Source organism: Corvus hawaiiensis, chromosome 3 (genome assembly GCF_020740725.1).
Source record: "Corvus hawaiiensis isolate bCorHaw1 chromosome 3, bCorHaw1.pri.cur, whole genome shotgun sequence".
In the NCBI taxonomy this organism is placed as follows: domain Eukaryota; kingdom Metazoa; phylum Chordata; class Aves; order Passeriformes; family Corvidae; genus Corvus; species Corvus hawaiiensis.
In genome coordinates this window covers 57,941,276-57,964,847 of record NC_063215.1, presented here as the reverse complement: position 1 = coordinate 57,964,847, position 23,572 = coordinate 57,941,276, and the positions used below count along the sequence as shown (strand labels likewise).

Sequence of the window (23,572 nt, the reverse complement as noted above, 5' to 3'; positions counted from 1 at the left end):
TAGTTATTTAATAGGCATGAAGGCACAGGGCTTTTACCCTTGCAAAATGAAAAAGCTAGAGAAGATTGATTTACTGTCATGTTGTTGAATATTTTGTGTGCATTACAAAACCCTGACCCCTTTTTACTGAAGAAGAAAGTATTTCTGAACACATTAGCTTCACCTGGACACTGTCAAAATCAGAAGCTTAAGCTGATGTATAATCCTTCTGCTAAGGAAACTTGTATTTTCATTTTGCATTCACAAATTGGACAGACATGAATGCTTTTGGAAATCTTGTGAGTAATTCAAAGTTAAAATTCAATACTGAAATCAATTAAAAGCATAGCATTTATAAATTTGGTATTTTATATGCTTGAACAAGTGTCATATCATACAAGCAAAATTCATCTGCAGGGCTTGGAATGTGTCTGTCCAATTCTGATGATTTATTCTAAAAAAGCACCATTTATAGAGAGAGCTAATAGTTTTATTAGACTGACTCATATGTTCCAAATCTTATGATGCATGCATAGATACAAAGCTTTTCTTAGGTGAACAGGTCCTTGTGGAAGATTCAAAAAGGTCTAAGCTGGCCCAGTTTTTGGGCCTTGAAGACAATTTCTTCCACCTGCAAGTTTCTGCCACTATTTTTTCTAGTGGTGTTATCTGCTATAATACAATAGAAGTCACCTCTGATATTCATATAGCATCAGGGCTATAACATCACTAGTAATAGAAAGTTCCATGCTCCAGGAACCTTGGAGACCCCTGTGCAGAAGATGAGGAAAGTTCATGTAGTTTATGGCAGTGGCAATTTTCCCGAGTAGTTCTACCCCTAAAATTCTGGTCTGGGGCCTCTCTGGAGCCAGAAATACCAGCCATAACAAGCTATATAGTAGCTATGTGTCAGTCCTTGTCAGCCGTCCAAGGACAGTATGTGACAGCAAAACATTTTCTTTTATTGGTTTTCCTTGTTATTAAATAAAGCCCATACAGTGCCTTTCCATTTAAACCTGTGATACTGACGTGGTAACATCTTCCAGGAGACAGGCAGAGAGCTGAACCAGAGGAGACGTGCCAGTGACAATGACAGAAGCATTTCTGTTTCTGTGCCGTCTTCTCATCCCATCTTGCAAGTTTACAAGCCATGGATATTATGCTGTTGCATTCTGCTGGATACATTTTTAAGATAGTGCCTACTTAGCTTTTAAAGAAAAGTGCTTTCAAATCATAATTTTAATTAACTCAGAAAAAAATGCAAATTTCTATTGCATATATGCCAACAGTGAACATTTGTGGTTTTGATGCCAAACTGTTTCTCCAGTGATATGCAATTCATACGACACACAAGTCAACTCAATTTATTCTGCATGTCAAAATGCATTAATTGCTTCTGAGTGTTGTCTCATTTGGTCTGTCCCATTTGCTAAATGAGAGAAATAAAATATATATAAAACTACTAATGTAGTTTGAAAAGAGTGCCTTCAAATTTAACACTGGTGGATTATTGTACAGAAATGACAGAATGCTGAAGTGGTAGAGGGCAAAAGAAAGAGAAAAAAAAGAGTATGTGTTCATAGAAGTTGCCATGTCACATGAAAAAGTCTTGCAGCTGAGAGAGAAAAACAGCGATGTTTCTACCTCAAATTCCTATTAGATGACAGACAAGAAATTATGGTATTACACTTTATTCTTGATCTACTGTAACTCAAAATGGGTGATAACTTTAGATCCTCTACAGCAAGCCACCTCTCTGTGCCAGTCGCTGTGTCTGTGAAAAGGAGGCACTAAAATATCTAAGCAACTCTCAAAAATACTCTGAAATAAACCTTCCAAAAGACAGGCTGGTTTTTTATTACTTTCTATTACAGCTGACTTGAAGTTATGGCATTTTTCTTCAATGATTGATTTTAATTAAAAGCATGTAATCACTCATTAAGGAAACTTTTTTTCTTACTAAATCCATAATTTCTTCACTTACTGATTTAACTGTTCTTTGCTTTCATAACTGAAGTACTTGTGCATGCTGCCAGCATTTCATGACCAGAAGCTAGACCAGGTAACTTCCAGACATCTCTTTCAAGCAACACCCCTAACCTGAGAAGATGAATTGCCTGTAATATTCCAAGTCCTACAAATCCTGATATAACAGAGGTAAGAACCACAGCATGCTATGCTGCAATGCAGAGCAGTGAAATAGAACATTTTAAAGCTCAGTTAAAGAGTTCAAACTAATTTTCATTTCTTTGCAATAAGCTCCAGCCAAAGTTCCTAGGGTGCTAGCAGGCTGCCCACCCCAGAGGTGGGGAACATTAAAGGCTGCAGGTACAGGGCTCATGCAACAAAGAAGTAGCTGCAGCTGAAAACTGATCTGCAAAGGGATCACATCTGACAGCTTCACACATTAAAACAAAACAAAACCAGGCAAAAAAACACTGTCCAAAAAAGGTTGCCAAGGATTGTCCAGCTGCGAGTGGGCCATAAATGCAAGTAACAGATAAAACAGTCTGTACAATCTGATAAAAAACAAATAACTTACCCAGGGCACAAGGGGGGTGATTGTCCAAATGTCACAAAACTAAAAACCTGTTCGTTCAGGTTTAGCTTCACATCTGCTAGTGTCCTGTCCTACAGCACTGCAATCTATTGTCTAATTCTAGGTTAAAATGAAGTAATCTAAATATGCACACTGTTATATAAAAGGGCCAGGGGATGAAATTACACCAGTTTACAATAAGGCCCTTTGAAACCCTAAACTAGCAAGTTAGCAGCCAAATTGTTCTTCTACTAATACAGACTGAGCAGAAAGTGATGACTAAAAGAGAGAAAATAAAGAGTGTAAACCTGTAGTTCTCAAAACCCGAAGTGTGTTTGCTGTACCAAGGCACACCAGAGGACTATTCAGGTGCTAAAAAATTACTGTTTTTTAAACCATCTCCGAGTTCAGTCTTAAAAAACTTTTGTTTTCCTATTGCTAGATTCTTCATAAATACAAGATCTGTAAAATTTCCTCTTCTTCCATTTCAAAACAAATAGAAATGTTAACACGCATCTTTTGAAAAAAAAACAACAAAAAATTCTAGTTAGTATTCAGTAAAAAAGTAAAAATCGGCTTCTTTTTTTTGAAGGAGAGCAGTAATTGTAAAATAAAAATCTAATATGCTTTATTATACCTTCTAATTTTTTTTTCACTTGGCCTGCATGAAGTCTATGGCAAACATAGTTATTAAAACTATGGTTTTACCTAGCTTCATCTGTCCATGTAAGACTAATTCATGTGGTTTTAAGTATTCTTTTGCTTGGTAAGTAGCAGCCTGCTCATGGTAACAGACCTCACACCAGAACATGAAAAGGACCATTTGGTTATTTTCTTCTGTCTGTGAAATACAAGTCTTATTATTTGCCTCTTTTTCACTCAAAATACTATTAAATGGAGCCTTCCTATAAATGAAAAGAAAATTTCCTTCCTGTGCATGGATGTACAAATATATTCTGCATCTGAACTGGAAATAAAAAGAGGGTCATGAGCTTTTTTGGACACACCCACCCTAGAAGTACAGTGTTATGATAGGCCTCATCCCTGCTCCATGCCAGCTGCAGGGATCCACTGGATCTCAGCTGCACCTGATGGATCCCAGCTCACCTCTGCATCAGCCAGTAACTTGCATCATTTTCCTGCTGCTCTTCAAAATAGAGCTATTTACCTATTCATTTGTGAGTAAAGACAGGAAAGCCAAAGTGTAATAAACTCTCTTGTGATTCTTACTCTTTTTCTCGCTCAATGACCTTGATTAAGACTTGATTCCCCCACCTCTGACACACAGGAGAAGGCAAAGGAAAGGGGTCACAACATGTTTCTCAGTACAGAGGCTCTGCAGTACAACAATTAGGCAAGTAGACTGACTCCTGGTCAAAAATAGGAAAAACAAATAAATTACTGACATAATGCAATAAATAGTATATATATTACATATAATCAAGCTGGCATCTCAGAAAACAGCAGCTGCTCAATTCAGTCAAACAGCTCTTTAGAGTCTCTGAGAACAGGGGAGCACTTAGATTTCTGAAGCAGTGTGTGGTCATTGCTCTGAGACAAATGGGGAAGAATTTATTTCTCATATGGCAACATGGACGTTGTGGAATTGCTCATATAAGTTTCACCTAACTGATGTACTTTCAGGATAGGAATCACAAAATCAATAATTTCTTGTTAGTGTATTTTTCTGAGTTAAAATAATAATAGTGATCTCAAACTTATGGAGAAGATTCAGAATAAAACCTACACCACGGTATATCATGCTTCAGGAGGATGATCTACTGGCAAAAATTAGAATGATTTCCTTTCTTTAAATAAAAACTTGAAAATTAATCTTGTTCACTGTACCAAGGAACGGTGCCTGGCTTCTTTTCCCAAGGATGAAAGATTCTTTAACAGAATGCCCAGGGAAATTAATCCAATAAAGAATCTTTCTCTTCAGAAAACTCAACTGTCCATCAAACATTCTACCCAACAGCAAACACCTTCTAATGCATCTCAGCTGCAGAGAAAGGCAGTCTTCAAAGTAACCAAGGACTAAACTATTCAAAGCCAAGGTGCCAGCACAAGTTTGAGCACAGGTCTTGCACTCATGCTTAGTCACACAATCTAATATACTTGCAACAGAGGATAGATCCTTATTCTCCATGAATTTTCATGATGTTATGCCTTTAGCTCCCAAAGAGAAATCTTGAGGCTGGAATGAAGTACTTATGCATCCCGAACTTGTCAAGAACCAGAAATCCTGCCTGATGAGCAGAAACTGCCCAGAACTAACCAGTATAAAACACATTAACCAGTACAAAATACCACAACTATACTAAAAGCAGATACATCTGATACCTTCTTAGAGTTTAAACCACTGAAGCCTCCTGCTTCCTGGGATCTCAAGCCCACAGACATGCCCTGTGGCTTTTAAGGAACCAAGCCATAGATGCTGTATTTTTTTGGGTTTTTTTTATTGGCTGAGAGAGGAGTTTAACCAAGATATAACAGTGAAATGGCTTTTCAAGTTGGGAGATGAAGGCTTAGTGCCTGCTCTAGGCAGACAGGCCTCACACAATTCCTTTTCCCAGGACAGTGCCCAATATCTTGGTGAGATTTTAGTCTCAGTGCCCACCTGGATGAAGGGAGTGATGAAATGGCTCTCCCACCCGTTACCTTCAAGTTCTGACACTGTTACTGAAGAGTAAGAAGAATAAACTTGTCTTGAATCACGATTTTCTGTGACATTTCTTAAGGACATCAAATCCTATCTCTGTATGCAACACAGCACAGATTTCACCTCAATTTGCAATCTGCAGACTGTTTTCACATATCAACATAAAGCTATGTAGCACTTATGAGAAGTATCACAGAGATTATAGTATGATAGGGTAGTAAAATACCTTCTGAAATAGGCATTTATCAGGCATCCAGTGCTGCAAAAACATTTTAACTACTATGAAAAGGTGCTTTTGCACTAAGCTAAACTGGCTCATCTACTTCCTATTAATAACCACACCATGAATAGTCAACAGAAAAATTGTTTCTCAGACTGCAAGAGATGAACTTCTGCCTAATCTTTTATAACCTTTATAAAACTTTATTAAATTACGAAGCCATGTAGCTTTTACAGGCTCTAAAGTTTTGGTTGGGAACACTTTAAATACATAAATACGTGCAGCTGTCCCAAGTAGTACCACCATGGGGACTTAAGACACTGTTAAGACTTTCCAGTCCTGTACCATTTAAAATCAGTAATAAAACTCTAGTCCAAGATAAAGTCTCAGATAGGAGCTACCCAGCCAGGAGAAAAGTACTCCTTATTAAAGAAAATTACTGACATTTTAGAAATACATGCAACTTTTCCCACTTCCTTTCACCTGTGTTACCCATAAAAGTCTCTAAAAATATATGTATTCAAACTAGTTTATTGCATGGATAACCTCTTTCAGCAAGTCAGAAAGACAAAATCCCTTTGTTCATCTTTAGTACACTGTGCCCAAACTCAGAATCGTAGGGATCACGGTACTGGCAAAATGTGTCCCTATTGTGACCAGTAAGAAACAGTAGAAAATTAAAATGCTAAAAACAAGGCCAATACATTGGCTGGCAAGCCCAGATAGCTTTGAATTTGCTTGGAGCTGTCTCCTCAGGAGTCTGGTGCAGTCTGGTGCTAAGGAGGTCTGGAGATGGCATCCTTAAAGGAAAGGAAAAATAAGAAAGGAAAAAGGAGAAGAAATATCCACCCCATTTTTCCCAGAAATGCCATCAGCAACAAGAAGAATCTCCCTCTGACATGGGACAGGGAGATAGATTGCCATTCTCACAAACCCCTTGAAAGCCAAGAGAAAGTTGAAAAACTTTATGTATGTCATCTGCCACAGTCTGACCATCTGAAATATTTTGTTCATGTTTTTGGTAACCCTTGCTTTGCCAAAACTGACAGACCACCATGGATATACATTTTAATGCAATTATTTGAAAAAGGCATACCACTGTGCACATTTCTAAAATTTTATTCTTCCAATGTAGCTTAATTATATCCCTCCAGAAACTGTAGTTCTGCAAAAACTTATATAACAAAGATCTTCTTCATTTCAACAAGGAAAAAATACTAAAACCACTCATTTAACATACAAACTAAAAGGTTTAAAACTAGGAGCTCAGAAGATTTCCCCAGATCTTACTACAATTTTCAAATCCACAGTAAAATCCTTTCACACAACTTGGTTGAAAGAGTTCAATTTATTCAATTCAATTTAGCAACATTTGTACTTACTGATTGTTCACTTAGATCCTGAGAGTCTTCCATTGAGGTTTTTCACCTTTATTTTCCTCCACAAGCAGAAATTATCTTCCTTTCAATTTACAGCTCAGTAGTCTAAATTAAAAAAGAAGATAAAAAATGACATGTTAGTCTATGGTCCTCACTTCAAAACCAAATCTTCAATAAACAAATAGCCTAACTGAGGTTGTGGTTTGCTAAAACCTGAAGCAAAGTTCCCATGCGAAGACTAATTTCATTTAAAGTGCTTCAACACCTTCGGTATTATTTTAGGAGCTATCTAAAATACATCAACAGAAACAGGAACTTGTCTTTGACTCCTGCCAGAAAAAAAAAGCTATGAAAACAAACCAATAAAGAAGCTAAAATGTTGAATACAGGCAGCTGTTTAAGTAGTCAACAAACGAAAACCCTTGAGAGAACATATTATAAAGACAGTTATAGAAGAGAACTGCTTAATACACATTTAATGATAACCTCTTAGCCATTAAGTGTCTGGCAGAAAAATAGGTTATTATGCAATTATCAGCATGGAGTCCCCTCTCTCAGGTTCATTAAATTCCTGTAGGATTAAATTAAATTCACAAAGTGGTTTATAAAATGCAGGTCCCTACAAAGTGCTAAATGACAGACATTATCCTAATTATCTACTATGTCTACTCCTTCTCTAATAGAGTGAATCATTCTTATCAAATATTGAGATCTTCAACAGGAAAACTCTATTCTCTAAGAGTTCTACCTGTGAATGATCATGGTAACCTTAACTATAAAGCCACATGATTATATTACAATCTCCTTTCTCAGAAAAGATCCGTTTTGGAGTTATGCAAATTTGCATAATTTAGAACAAAAAAAAAAAGACGGGAATATTTCATATATGCAATAACCATATAATTAATCAAAGCTCATGTTACATTAAAAAAAAATCAATATGTAAACACATACATTAAGGAACCTAAACATCCTGGACTTGCTTAACAACCTTACCTAGATTTGTTTATCAAGAAGGCACAACAAGGAACTACCTGGGACTATGCCCAGTATCTTAAACATATTATGGATCTCTGTTTTAAATTCTGACCAGCAAGCACTAATAAATGCAAACAATGTACAGCTGTATTGGCATTTGCAGAATATTTGAAAGGAGCCAGAGCCATGGAACCTACATGGAACAAACCACGGCACCTACATATTCTCACCCACTGCCCTGCATTGCCTTGTGAACACTGCCTCTCTTAATCTCAAGTGCAACTTACTTGCCATACCTCCACTTACTCCCCAAAATGTAACTTCCAAAAATTTTGTTTTGCATTATATATTTTCTGGAACACACACACAAATGCACAGCCCCAGTCTACCTTGCTTTCAGTTTCACCCCGGTTTTTCCTGCCACCTCCTGTCTTTCTTCCCTGTTGCTGAAGTTTCAAAATTATTCACATTTCATTAATTTTTGCCATGATGTTAGACAAGGAAAAGACAAATTGCAAGAAAATCATGTTACATGTATTTCACCACAGCTGAAAAGAATTCCTTTTTCAAAATGGTTTTAGTGTCCTCTCAATTTCAGAGGGATCCAAGACATCAATGTCTTCCCCCACAACACCTTCACCAAAACTGTAATCACTTCCCGTGATTTTTTGGCCAATGTGGAGCCCACACTCTTGTGTTTGTAAATATCTCCTCCAGTCTTTGTTCAATGAAGCTAAAAGGAGAATTGAAAGGCTTCTTTGAAACACCCATTATAGGCAAATTTCAGAAAGAAGACTGCCATGATCAATAGGTATTTTAAGAGAAAGCAGCTCTACATGGCATTGCCTGCAGCAGTCCCAATCAAAGGAAGCAATTGCAAACACAGAGTTGAATTTTTACAACCAATACTAAAATATTCCATTAGTAACTTGAAATAAAATCTGCTTTGATTTAATTAAAAGTTTGTAGTGTGTTCACTTTATTGCATTGGTAAGATTGTCTGTGGAAATAAATGGTCAAAATACAAAATATGTAACAAATTATTTGACTAGTTTCTAAGTATAGCGACTGAAAAGTCAGTACCTGGCTTGCATTCAAACAGTAAATGCTGTAATTCTGTCAGTAGGTCACCAAGGTGACAGATACCCCACTTTCTGTATAAAACTCAACTATAACTCAACTACAGAGCAATACCATAACAGATAGACCCATGTTTCTTTCCTTATTGATGGGTGCTTAATCAAAGCACACTGAGATCAACAGATGGATGTCACATTTTTCCTAAAACAACAGTGTATCAATATTTTAAATACATCCTGGTGACACAAATCCAACAGGAGTTTTATTAGTAAGACCTGCCAATGATTTACTCACAGCAGGTGTTGTGTCCCAAAATTCAGATGGGTGCATTCACTGGATTGCATCATTAAATATCCCACATGTATTAGTCACTTCCTAAAAAAGACTAAGTTTTCCTGAATTTTCGAAGTTACTTTACTGAATTGCAAGACAAAGACAAGCTTTTTTTAATCTTTGCAGAGATACACAATATGTTAAATATATTGTTTGCATGAACGTGCTAAATTATAAGTTTCCATGAAGTTCATCTTCATACTCTCTCAAAATTCAGAATTCTCACTGGAAATGGCACTTTTTAAAATGAAATTCAGAAATAATATTTTATCAGTTTTATTCTACCTATCAACAGCTGAAACTTGCTGCATTCTGAGCCCAGTTAAAGCAGTTGATTATAACCAACTGCTAACACAAAGATTTTTATAATGGCACTTATGCCAATTGCACTTAGACCAAATCCTTTAGGGTTTAGTTTTATACATTTGTAAAAGAGGAGAAAAACCATTAGAGAAGTCAGTGATTTAAATAAGACCAACATTACTCCCTAGTAAAGATATAAAATTAAAGGATAATAGTAACCTCGTGCTGTTTTATGAGGCAATAATCCAGTTACCAATTCAACCTTGTAGTTTATTCCATCAAGAGAACCAGATTAAAAACAGAGGGAGGGAGGGCACTCTTATCCCTATTATATTGCAAGTGTTTCTAACTGGGTTTAAATACTTTTAAAACTGTTGTTAAAAGTCTTAAACTCTCAGACAAGCCAGAATGAAGAAAAATGCCTGTTTCTCCTCTTTATCCACTCCTTGCAGATGTGGCTTTAAAACTGATGAAGTGTTTTATGCTCCCAGATAAAAATTTTACCTTTCTAAGAAATGTCTTAATTAGGAGGATTCCTGACTTTCCTCATCAGCAAATGCATTTAAATCTAATTTTTTATTTATTTATTTTTATCTGAGGGAATAAAACACTTCATCAAATTTAAACTGCAACTTCCAGGACTTGACCATGAGGAGAAACATGTGTTTCCTTCCAGAGATACACACATAAGTTAAAGAAAATAAACTACTTGAGGATCTGCTGCACACTGCTTTATAAATGACTGAAAATGTAATACAATTTCATTTTCTATGGGATGTCTACTATGATCCTGTGTTGCAACTTCCACCAGCTCAAGATAGAATGTGAAGTTTGGGGACCCACAGGTGAAAACCAGTCTTAAAAATCTACATGTTTCCCAAGAGTATTTCAGAGACTGCTTCAGGCCCTCCTGTCGGCCAGACAGGGTTATGGATCTCCAAGAAGAATCCATCATCCAGAAGAGGGTTAAATATGGCTGTCTTTGGACCAGTTTGATTGCAGACCACTTTTAACTTGCTGAGGATGAGAATTTTAGTCTCAGAGAAGTCTTAGAGCATTCTGGAATCCTTTGTAGCACATCCAGGACCCACTTCTATATTAGTGACATCCGAAAATCTGAGCTCCGTCCTCATCAGAGCCCTTGGCATGCAGTGGAGAGGACAGCAATACCGTCATGTACCACCAATTTTAGCTTCAGGCATTTCCAGCAAGCCCTGATGGAAGGAAATCATCTTCCCTGGGTTTTGTGTTCTGCTGAGCACCTGCGTACATCGATTTTCATTTGCAGATGCATTGCTTAAATAGAGAAGATAGATTATTCCTTATTTTGAATAATCTTAATTATGCTGGGATTTCACAGAAAAACCCATGCAACTTTACACAGATGAATACCCTGCCTGTTTTAACCACACACACTGTTGCAAACAGGGAAGGAATACGGGAGGAATTTCCATGATGTCCCGAAAAGCGAGCAGAACCACCCATCTGCTTTCTCTACAAACAGCCCTCATTTTCACAGTAAATACTTGGGTGACAGCATACTGGCTACTTGGAGGGGGCTGCACAGGACACCTTTTAAGACCCATTCAGTGTTCTCATTCCAGCATGTATCCAGCGTGGATGTGCATAAGAACATGCATATGTCTAAACTGGGCATATGGTATATATTCTAATGTATATAATGTGCCTCTGAAGTTCATAAGCTTCAAGGTGCAATGTCAGACATTATTAGATTTAGAGTCTTACTACGATTCCTGCTGGAGATGAAGTAGTGTTTGTTTCTGCTGACACAAGATATTTTCAGTCATTTTCAGATCTTAGGTTAAGATGCATGTCAAGAACAGGTATGGGATCTTCAACACCCACCACACATTTACAGTTCTGAGCTCATCTAGCTTCCCTCTACCTTCTCCCTCTCCTGAAAAATTACACATCTGTAACTGCGATATAAGTTGTTATTTCCATCTTCCTTTCTGAGCACATGAATTCATGCCAGACACTAAACACAGTAATCAAAACAGACACAATTCATGCCATCAAGCCGCAACACACTGAAAACTCCTCAAAGTTCAGATCAAATTATTGACTTTCATGCAAGTCACTATACACTTGTTAGACACAGTCTTGCAATTTCTGCATGGTCTTCAATGAATATTTGTATAATTGTCAGTTCTGCGTAATTTTCTTCCTTGAACTGAGTTTGCTGGAGGGTGGCATTGCTTGTGTAGCATTTGTGGACATTTTATTCAAGAAAAATTAAGATGGTATTCCCACTCTGCATCAGGTACTTCCAACTTAGAAACAAGTCACACCACCACAAAACCATTTGGTACCAATCAAAAACAGGCACCAAGACAAACAAAGCAGAGCAACACAGACCATGATGGCCCTGCATCAGTTAGGTACGTAAACCAGGTAGGAAACTAAAAGTCTCCATGACAATAGATCTGCCTGCTGTCCCATTACCATTATGCAACACAAAAAAAATGGGGAAAACAGAAAGGCTTCCTGGCAAATGGCAAACACCTGTAAGCACTGGATCTCATTTACTTTAGGTAGAAGAACAGGGTGCAGCATTTATCTCTTGCAACTCTGGCTACCAACTTTATAGATACTCAAATGTGAACTAAAACTGATTCCCCTACTCTTCCTACCCCTCCCATCCCATACCTGTGCAATGAATAAGAAGGATTAAATTTAAGAATATAGAATTATAAACTCAGCAATACCTCCCTTATCCTAGCACTGTGAAATTGTCAAGATTGAGACCAGAGCTACAAATCCACTGACGCTTAGGGGCTTCCCAACTGTACAAGACCTCATCACTCATGCTTAGAGAAGGCATGCAGCTACACAGACTTCATCTATCTCATTCCAAATTAATCAGTTACAGAATTTTCCAGATAGAAATGAATAAAACAAATTCTGAGACTTCTGTCCTTGATTTATAAACAAGTCTGATCTAGAATCCCACTGTGTTCCCCTAAAAATAAAGAGAAAATAAAGGTGGTTTACAGGGAAAAGAAACAAAACCCAAACAAGTAACGCAAAGATGACACAGATAGAAGCATACTCTGCTAAGATTTTTTATTAAAATTTTGTTTTCCTACTAGCTGGCCATTTCAACGTTTTAAACAATTAGATTTTTTTTAGGGGGAACAATTTTGGGTTTTACTACATGTGATTTGGTATTTTGGTTGACTTCTGAGACAATTATTCTCTCTTTTTTTGTAGAAATAGCTGTAAATAAAACAAATAAAACATTTCAATTCTTTATAAACATGCCACTGAAAACAGAAAGAAAAAGGCTATACTTTGTTAGCCAGAGTATTTAAAAACACACTGTCAACTTGAAAATATTATTTATTTTTCCCTCTCCCCAAAAAAGCATGTCAAATTTACCTTTTATACACAAAAAGCCCTCTCAAAAACCTTGTGACACAAAACTAGTATAAAATAACAAAAAAAAAGCTATTTCTAAAACAGAAACACTCTAGAATTTAGGAGAACCTAAAAATGAGCATATCCACAAGGTAAAAGAAAGCAGCAGTTTTACAAGGCTGAAAAACTTGATGCAAAGAACCCAGCCACATGGATTCATGAAAGCTGTGACAGCACAGTACCTTTGATCCTATTTGCTTTAAAAACCATGCCACAGTTTGAAGAGTGTATTCAACAGTATGAGGATGCCATGAGAGTTACTGTAGAAGTTCAGATACTCCCTAGGATTACTAGAAACATCCTGATGAAGGAGGAAGTTCGCAGCATGCCCATCCTTTTTACGTGTGAGAGTAATTGTCCAGTAGCTGTTATTCCTGTTACTGCCAAATGTCTCACATGAAATTCTTGAATGGAACATTTTGAAACGTCAGAAAGAAACACAAAGTTAACCAACCCAAAAGAAGTCTGGGCACTTTGGTTCTGGTTTGGTAGAAGAAATGAAATGTTATTAACTAAATTTGACAGTAACCCCTAAATATTGCATTTGAGAAAGTGTTATTTTTTCATTCCATGAACAGTGGGAAACAAAAAGTGTGAATGCAGAACTGTCCCAGAATATGGAACTCCTTCTGGTGCCAGCATGCAGCTTGGGTGGCTTCTGACAGAACAGAATGACAATTATTACTCACCAAACCTAACACTGCTGCACCCCAGCCATCAAGTCAAACTGAAACCATCAGAACACAATGACTGAAAAGTAGAAAATTTTCCATGTACCATCTTTGTCCAGCACAAATGCAAAACGCCATACCAGATGTCCTGTGTAATCTACATTTTTTATGCTGATCCTCACATGAGCTGTCTGCACTCATTTCAGCTCCTGGCCCACCAGCAGTCCTCATAGGTAACTGAAATGTGACATCTGTGGAACAGCTCGCAATCCTACAGGCAAATCTCTTTTACTCTGAGCCCGCAGTAAGTGTGCCACACAAAGTAATTGTGAAAAACAGCTATTCTCAGATTTTAACTAAAACTACTGTTTTGACAGTGCATCCTTTACCACATTTCCCCATTTAGATATTTATTAGCTGTGCTCAAACTACGTTAGATTCTCCTTTGATCAACTAAAATTTGTTAATCCCCTGGAAGAAACATTTTCCAATTGTTTAATTACTCCTCTGGTCTTAAATATGAAACCTCCAATTTTTCAAACTACCTTTCTAAAGCTAAGAAAGGGTACAGCTTTACAGTAGTAGCTGCACCTGTACTACCTACACAGATAATGTAACCCCTCCTACTCTGCTGAGTACTTAGTTTAAGTTAGTACTCCTTTTTTTGGCTACAATACCATCATTATTATTCGCTATAGCCTCCATTTGTTTGGGGTTTTTTTAAATAAACTGCTGGCTTGTAGGGAAGCACATACTGTTTGCTTGCTTTCAGTTTGCTCAACGAGCCAGACTACTCTCATCAATCTGCACTCCTCATTATTTACCCACCCCTCAGTCTTTGTAGTAGCAGTACTTTAGGCATTACAGCCTAACAACAGAAGTATAAGGAAGTTTGTAAGAAGAAAAATATCTTTTATTGGGTCAGCAATTGTTCTAATCAAGGGTATTACTTCTTGTCGAACTTACTAATCTTGTGTCACCGGTAAAATAATAAATAGGTTTTAATTTGATGATTGCCCCATGAAAAACTCTTTGTAATAGCATGCTTTTTAAAGACTTGTTAACAAGTAACTATTTGTGAAATCTATGCTTTATTTTGCTGCTTAATCCATTTCATTTGTGCCAAGTTGATTTTGTATCCTTCAACTTTATTAATCAAAAAGTCATGTCAACTCAAGATAGACTTACAGAACTTTATTACATCACTACGCTTATCTTTAGAAATCAAACTTGTACTCACATCAAAAATAATATTGCTGCTTTGGCTTGCCTGAGTGTTCATAAACCCGTGATGCGGAATAGTGTGCATATTCCAGTGTTATATGGGAACAACATAAAAAAAGTCATTTGGAATGTGATAGCCTGTAAGTTAATACTCTGTGACAGTGGAGACTAATAAAAAATAGTTGCCATAAATTAAGCACTTGTCTACAGTGACAGCTATGTAATGGCCACTTCTGAGAAATTATTGCACTTCTTTCCCCGGGAATAGTGATAAAAGAATGCAGCCTGTCACGAGCGCTGCAGCCCTTGGCAGTGACGTCCTATTTCTACTGGGGTTATGCTCCTCCTGTTCCCTGCAAGCCCACATTTTGGACAGCAGTGCAAAGATCTGGAAAAGTTCTGTCATCTGGTATCATGTCTGAACTCCTGCCTTCCTTCAAGAAAATCACAGCTGTCCCCTCCAAAGGCCCCAGCACTTTCTCTATTGTTTTAACTTGCACATGTATCTGCAAATTATTTGCAGCTACTTCAGTTTTAGTCAAAAATCCCTGCATCAACACAACCTTTTGATTAAGATCAAGGGATCATTTTTGTAGGCAATGTTTCATTCTGAAAAATTCCACCTATCCCGCAGACTTGAACCCTGCACTTCAGTTAATAGAGGTGGCAGATTAGGTAACGGAGACTGTGGTTCTGCAGCTATTTCTGCAGCACCGCTGCCAGGCTCAGCAGCACGGGTGCTGCCACTCATTCCGACCTTTGCCTCGTTGCCAGCACAGCTGTTTGTGAACCACAGCAGGAACAGATCCAACTTAAACGAGTGGCCGGCAGAGGCGGGTTAAGGGGCTGCTTTAGAAGCGCTGCGACCAAATGTGAAACCATGGCTTCACACTTTTCTGTCCTCTACCACAGGAAACAGACGGAGGTAGGACTGCAGATAGGGTTAGTCACACATGAGGTTACTTCTTGATGCTTATATGAACCAATATTGCTAGATAATGACGCAAAAAACAGCAAAATGATGGATCTCTTCCTACAGACCTATTATCAAAGTATTCCAGACTAAGTCCTGATTTGACAGCATCTCTCAAACTGCTGTTCCAATCCTGGACTTCCTTCAATGCAGATCTAAGCAAGATCTCAAAAAGCTGGGCGATTTCACAACTATCAGGGAGCAAACTCTTCTATTTCATTTGTTTTATGCCAAAAAAATTGACTGCTCATCTAGCCCTTGCAGAAATCAGACTATCATTTAATCAGAAAATTGGAAAACAAACTGAATCATAGATAACTAGCTACCAGAAGTGACTAGGAAACACATTATCTAGCCATTTCAGCTGAAAACCTCCTGTTGCAGGTGACTCCCAGACATATTGCTGCACAGTGAGCTCAGGATTCAGATGGTACTTTGAGCACAAAAATATTGCTTCTCTGAAGGAGCAATTAACTGAAAAAAGTTAATTTGAACATTGTATTAGATCCTTCTACCATGCCAGATTAGAATAAACATAAAAAATAGGTGTCTGAGTGGAAAAGTACTTTCATCTTCCCATTTGGAAAATCTGCCACAGTCCCAAATCTTGCCTTGGGGTAACAGGAAATGTTATTTTCAAGACCCTTTCCCAGAATATAATCTCTGCATTTGTGAAAATCTCTATACCATTCAGCCCTATTAGTTGTCAACTTCCCAGTTCTCTGTGTTAAGAAGACCAGAACAGAAATGCTAGGTTGAGTTTGGGTTGTGTTGCTAGAACTTGGTAGAGGAAATGTGCATAATCTCCTTGAGCTGTGCCTGGCTTTGTGAAACCATGTCTATGCTGGGACACTCGGGAGAGCTGGAAGAAGGACCTCACATACAGCGTGATGTCAGGATGCATAAACTGAAGTGTACAGAGGCTGGTGTAGCTGCTCTCTCTTCAGAGTAAGATAAACTTCATTTTCTGTGGAGTTCTGGGAATATACTACAGTAAATAAAAAGAAACATCCAGATGGGTTTTAATACGGTAAACGGACTTCATGCCTTTCTTTGAATAGATTTGGCATTCATGAAGTGTCCCTGAATAAGCACAACCTGATTACTCATTTCTTTGAGCAACAAAGTTGCCTTAACAGAATTAAAACAATACAGACAATTAGCAATATTTCTAACTGCATCATTTTCAAGAATACAGTTACTGTAAAAGGCATTTCTGTGGTCATTTATAAAATGCTACAAAAAAAAAAGTTCTAACATATAAATGCCTTGTATGGAGTATAAAAATGCCTTGAAATGGAAGAAAAAAATATATAGTTTGGATGTTTATACTTAACTCCCATTTTTTTCCCTAAGTATTGCAGGATTACTTCTCTCTGCATGTGATCTCACACATATAATACATATTGCAATACCCCACCAAAAAAGCAGACTGAACTAAGAATAGAGGACTAGATACTCATCTGGCATAATGTGAGACCACTCCAGTAATTTCAGCATTCCTACTCCAATTTGCAACAGCTAAGGATCTGGCACAAAACATCAAGTTAAGTTTCCAATTACCTCATGCACCAGCATTGATTTCAACAGTTATATACACACAGTCATAGAGGAGAATTATTTGAAAAATTGCAAACTCAGCTCTGTATTTCTTTTACTTTTATGGTCTAAATCAGACCCTACATGGTATTTTAATTTAAGTTTTTGTGGTTTAATTATATATATTTCAAGAGCAGACTAGTTACTCGCTGATCTACCCAATTAAAAAAAAAAAGGCAGCAATAATTTTTTACGCTTCTGAGAATGTGAACTTGTACTGGGTCATATCACAATAGTAGTTAATTTTAATGCTGCCAAAAAATCTAGTGCATAGTAACTTAAATGCATAAATAAAAAGTTAACAACTATGCAAAAATCAGTCTTCTGTATGTGAATATTTTTCAAGTTGCCTTGGGAGGTCTTTTTTCTAATTTTCTGCTCCAAATTGGTCAAATTTTATAGTCCAGCACAACCCTAGTGCAAAGAGAGTATTCAGTCAGCCCAGACAGACAGAGGTCTTCAGAGACCGCATTTAAATTACATCCAACTGAACTGCCCTCCACTGTAGATCTACGAACATCTACTGAATGAAAAATCATCGTAACAGTGCTTATTTATTTAGGTCTAGGAAAAAGACATAGAGCTCCAAAGGAATTCATGCACAGAAATCCTCCAAACTTCTTTTCAAATCCATGATAACTGCAGCCTAGCTAAAATTCTAGTGTGTAGTACCCAAGCCTAACAGCCTAAGACCAAAAGAGTCTCACTGGTGTAAGGAGTGAGAAGTTCTGAAGATAATCACTAGTCATTATAATATTCCCTTAGAGAAATAAGGAAATTTTAAACATATTGAAAATAAAATGCTTAAACTTTAGTATTCCTCTGACAGCCATTAGCATCTGACATTTTGCTCAAAAGCCTGATAACTAGCCTATATGATCCTGTGACTGAGACTGCCCAGTGATACATTTCAATATAGGATAGTCAATCATCAAAGTAATTTTCACACTGTTTAACATTAAAGCAAAAAGGCAGCCAGCTATTCGACACATTTCTCAGGCTTAGAGACAAAAAGAAGAAACTGCTGTAAAAGAGTTTTTGCCTTTAAGGTCCTGTATTACAGGCATCCCAAAAGCAATCCTTCTGGCAGCATTGCAAACTACAATGTGGACTAAAAACGTGAGTTTTATTGCCTTTTCAAAAGGATTTTACTATTTATTTGACATATAAGCACTCTTCTTATCTGAGCTTTTGCGCTGCAAAATGCATCCAAGTTCCTTTAACCACTTCTGATTTAATGACAGATTTAATAACATTGCAACACAGAAGTGTGGAATTGGCCAAAAAGTTATTTCACAAAAATCTGATTTCTGTACAGCAACATCTAAAATGTCACCTAATACATAGAAGTAAAGCAGAAAGTTTTTAATGTATATTGTAAATCCTGAGGCTTTGATAGGTAAGACATCTACTAGCTTTAAAAGACCATAATTTATTTTTAATAACCATTTTTATTTAATTTTTCAAAGAGTAGCAGTTTATGCCTTCAGTAGAACCATGCCCTGAAATCTCAGGGGTGATAAAAGGGCCATGCCAAAGCTGAAAGGTTTTGAATATCAAACTATACTATTATGTCAGGGTCAGCAAGATCAATTAGCACTTTTCAATGACAGAAAAAGGTTAAGTGGGACATACATTTGCACAATATTCAAATCCAGAAAAGAAAAATAGCACATATTAGGCGTACTTATAAACCTCTGGGTCAGTGACTGAATTTCAACACTCTTCTTCCAGTTGCATACCATAAATGCTGGGTTTTTTTAACACAAAATGTCAAGAAGATTACAGATATATTAGATAGCAGAAATACTATTGGATTCCCAAGTACAAAGGAAAAAACAAAGACATCTGAGTGTTGCTGCTACCAGACTTGGTTTAGCGGTGAACTTCCAAAAAGCTTTAAAAATACTTGACAAGCTCGACATATGTCTGTTAATTTGATGCCCCTGTGTTTGTATTTTTCCTGCAAACCCTGAGAGTACCAAAATGAAACCTAGTGAGCAAATAAACCTATTCCTATGCTTCAACTGAAAAACAAACCTAACCCCACCCCTCAATTTGAAAATAGTAATCTGTAAATTAACTCATCCTAAATCTGGGAAAAAAGCAAGTGTACACCTTCTGCAACTAACAACTATCCAGAAACATGCACACAGGAAGTGAAGAAACTTATGTTTCAATTCTTAATGTCACAAGAATACTCACTAGAAGCACAGGTATGTTAGAAGTTAATTCGACACCTGTTAATTCAAGCGTTGCAGTCATAAACATAGCCTGAACAAAGTAGCTGGTTATGATATCAAATAAAGCCAGCATAAAATCACAATAAAAATCCGAGAGATTAAGAAAACCTAAAGAAAAAGCACCCTGTGCTGAAATCAGTGATTTAGATTAGTATTGCACCGAGTAAGAGCAACGCAAGATTACTTTTCCTCAACGATATATTTCAAAATGTCTCTTTTTTAAGCCTGTTTTTCAAGGAGTGATTTGAAATATTTACTACCAGACAGTACCTAATTTTAGGTTTTAAGTGCTTTAACAGCTCTATGAAATATGATCAGCAGCTGCAATATAGAAGTATGCTGAATAAACGCTCCTTATAAAAAGGGAGACCTGCTCTACCCTGAGTTCATAAAATCCCTACTTTCAAGAAGGAAAAAGATAACACAGAAAAAAAATAATGGCTGTGTCCTAGAGTGTTTAACAGAAATTCCAGGATTTTCTTTTTTTCTTTCTGTGGTAACTTTTGTATTTAAGAGGGTAAAATGCTATTTAAATTTTAGCACTAGTGGATTGCACACAACATCATCCAATACTACCACTTCAACAAGGAAACAGACAGGTACCTTCCCTCACCAAATGCCAGTGATTAACATTAATTCTAGGACTTGCATAAGGTTTAAAAGAGTTGCATAAAGTTTAAAGAGTTAAACTTTAACACTTGCATCAGATGCTAAAAATATGCCACATGATACTATCTATAGCTATATTTCTACAGTTGCCTTGTTTGAAATATTTTAACTGGGAACTTCAATTAACTGAGAACCCACTAGTGCCCTACCCAATACATTGCTTGTTTAGAATTTATTTATTCCATTGACATAATCCATACAGAATAAATTTATGCTGCAAAATGTTGTGAGGCCATTAATAAAGACAAATCCGGCAAGAGTAACCTTCAACTAAATTTATTATCAATACCATCATATACATGTAACAATTAATAACTGCATACAAATTATCTGAACAAAGGTACATAAAAGATTAATCAACCTACTCCACTTTCATTTCTATTAAATTTGGTTGAAGAACATTTGGTAACATAAATACCACAATTTTCAAAAAAAAGCAAACAGAGCTGTTTCAGATACAGACCAGCTAATGTTAGACGCCAAACAGAGAAAGAATCACCGTGAAGAGAGAGAAATGTCAGTCTGTATTTCCACTTTACTCACAGTATGATATATATTGCAAGTATGCAGGCATTTGTTATTTGGCACCATTTTCAGAAATGTTAGGAGAAAAAGTCAGACCCGCAGCAATTTTGCGAAATTTTCCTTTTGAGTGTTAAGGAAATGAAACAAAGATATGGCCTGAGCTTCAATGCAAAGTACATGCTTCAAACATCCAACTCTGAGGTCAGACCAGAAAATCTTTTTGCCAAACAGAAAAGATGCCGTCTTTGTATAATTCCCTCTAGATCTAAACTGCTGATTAGTTTATCTTAGATACGCTTTCTAGTCTCCGCAAATGCAACACGTAAAACAAAACTTAGAAAACTGTAAATACTGGTTCCTTACTGTTCTAGCATGACTTCATACTTAAACTGGAACCGGCCAAGGCGCTCCCTTGTCTGGTACAGCGTGCCTCCGGGATTTTTGTACAATACCAGCTATTTCACACCGCCACGCGCGAGCCCAGCGTGTCCCTCCGTGTGCTCGGCTGCAAGCCCTGCCCGCGGGTACGGAGCCGGCAGCACCGCGCCTGCTTGGCTCGGAGCGGCAGTTTCATAAATGTAAATGAAACTTTAGATGCCAACTACCGATTGGCAGCGGCGATGCCGTGGGATCCCTCTCTCCCTTCCCGGCGGAAGGCGCCGCGGGGCTGCACCCCGGGCAGCCCTGTGTCCGGCCGGGTACGGCGCGGACACCCCGCGGCTCGGGGAGAACCGCCGTGTGAAACCCAGATGGCGTTTCTCCGCGGGTATCTGACTTTGGAAGTGTCTGTAATGACAGCAGGAGAAGGAAATTAATGGCTAAGAGCCCACTGGGTTTGAACACGGAGAATCCTGTTACCTCCTCGGGGATCAAGTACGCACACACACACAAGGCTTACCCACGTGGAAAAGCTTTCTAACCAAAACACAAGTCCCCGCATTGCCGGTGGAAAAGGCGGCGGGACCCCCGCGCCGGGGCTTCCCCGTGCCCCCTCCGCCGGCGCAGCGGGGACCGCGGCGGGGGCGGGGGCGCCGTGGGACGACCCGAAAACGCAACGTTTTTTCTTTAAACCACAAGAAAAACAAGCCGGGGCGGGGGAAGGGAAAGGCAAGAGACATCCCTCAGGGAGAGGAAACGGAGAGGAACAAAAACAACGGGCAGCTCTGTCCCCGCTCCCTTCGGACGCTGGAAAAAGTGACCCCCGGAGCCCCCACGGCGGCTGCCGGCCAGGAGGCAGTGGGAGGCAGCTTGCCCCGTCCGCCGGCACCCCGACCGCGGCACGGTGGCAGCGCTCCGCCCCGAGGCAGGCGGGCAGCGGAGACTCCCGAGCGCGGCCGGCGCTGGGGCAGCGCGGGGCCGAGGGCGGGCGGCGGAACTGACCGGCTCCTCCGCCGCTGCCGCCCGTGCCTGCGCGTCCCGGCCGGGCTGCCTCGCCCCCGCGCTGACCGGACCCTCGCTGGAGCAACAGGAGTTTCGGAAAGGGACTACCATCCCTGCGTGTTTTCATGCCGCTCTGTCCGGAGGGGACCCCCGCCGCCAGAAATGTTGTTTCCTCCCAGCCCCCGGTCAAGCCGCCGCTGGCCCCGCCGCCGGCCCTCGCAGGGGCAGGCTGTCGGCAGAGCGACCCGGCGGCTAGCAGAGCCCTCTCGCCCACCCCAGGCGGGCCGACAGCCCCCAGCTGCTCGCGGGGCACAGCCCGGGCCCCCCGTTTCCGCCGCACCGGGAGTGGGCGGGAGGCGCAAGCGGAGAACAATGAGACGGCAGCCGTCGCGGCTTGCTCCTGTCTTGGGGCTTACCCCAGCAGCCCCGGTAACACCCAGCCGAAGAGCAGTGAGGGCAAAACGGCAGGGAATGTCACCTGGAGAGAGGCAGAAAGTCTGGCTGGGCGTGGAAAAATCACCCCGTCCGCACGGGAGATCAGTTTGGTTTTTTGCAATTAAACTCGCGTGGAGCCGGCAGGGAAAGCTCATCTCTACCCCGCGATGGACGGCTCCAATGCTCCCTCCCATCATATTTGTTTTACAGCAACTTTGTTGTTGTTGTTGTTGTTGTCATCGAACCGACGCGAAAACAGTCCTAAATAAACGCTAAATACAAGCACACGCACACACCCCCTCCACGAACACATGCACATGAAGCAGGGAACCCGTTTCCTCCACCTCCAAGCAGAAGGGGTGGGAGGGAGACGCAGGGACGGGGAAGTCAGAGACACTCACCTTCTCGCTGCCGGAATCTGCCGCTACCTTTATTTTAGGGCCGCTCCTTATTTATTTATTCTCGTACCTTCTCCGAGCCGAGGCTCCCCTTTTGCACTGTTCCTCTGGCAAAAACAGAACATCCCCTCTAAAAGTCCCCCCCCCCCCACCCCCCCCCTTTTCTCCACACACAAATAAAGAGCGACTCGGAGCAAAACGGGAGGAGAAATTCGGGGCGGGGGGGGTGGGGGGGAGGTAGATGGAGGAGGAGGCTGGTACGGGAGAAGCCAAACACTCCTCGCACTAGAGTGCAACTAGTTGCTTCTCACTCACAGGAACGTAAAAATTTTCCCTGGCAAGGGACGGGACTTCCCTAAGAAAAGGTAACCCCCTCCCGCCCTCCCGCCCAAAAAGGCCGTCCCGGGAGCGCGGAGGTAAGGGGCGCGGAGCCGGGAGCCAGCGCAGCCCCGGGCGCCGCTCCGCACTTGTGCCTGGAGCTGCCGCCGGGGCTGCTCCCTGTGCCGGCCCCTCTCGGCACGGCAGCCCCGCTGCCCACCCG

At 39.6% G+C, this 23,572-nt stretch overlaps 1 protein-coding gene across 12 annotated transcripts in view; it reads right to left on the bottom strand.

Annotated features, from left to right (window-relative positions):
* EYA4 (EYA transcriptional coactivator and phosphatase 4) overlaps positions 1–23,145 on the bottom strand; it is a 140,565-nt gene extending 117,420 nt beyond the window's left edge. For 11 of the 12 annotated variants that reach the window (XM_048299125.1, XM_048299128.1, XM_048299127.1 and 8 more), the window contains exons 1-2: positions 23,035–23,145; positions 6,783–6,884 (exon numbers count right to left, since the gene is read on the bottom strand). In XM_048299125.1, the coding sequence (XP_048155082.1) occupies positions 6,783–6,815 (33 nt within the window). In that variant the 5' untranslated portion in view covers positions 6,816–6,884; positions 23,035–23,145. Of the gene's footprint in view, positions 1–6,782; positions 6,885–21,181; positions 21,814–23,034 lie in introns of those variants that run through there. The other variant, XM_048299126.1, reaches the window with a different exon arrangement.
* Between the last annotated feature and the right edge of the window lie 427 nt (positions 23,146–23,572).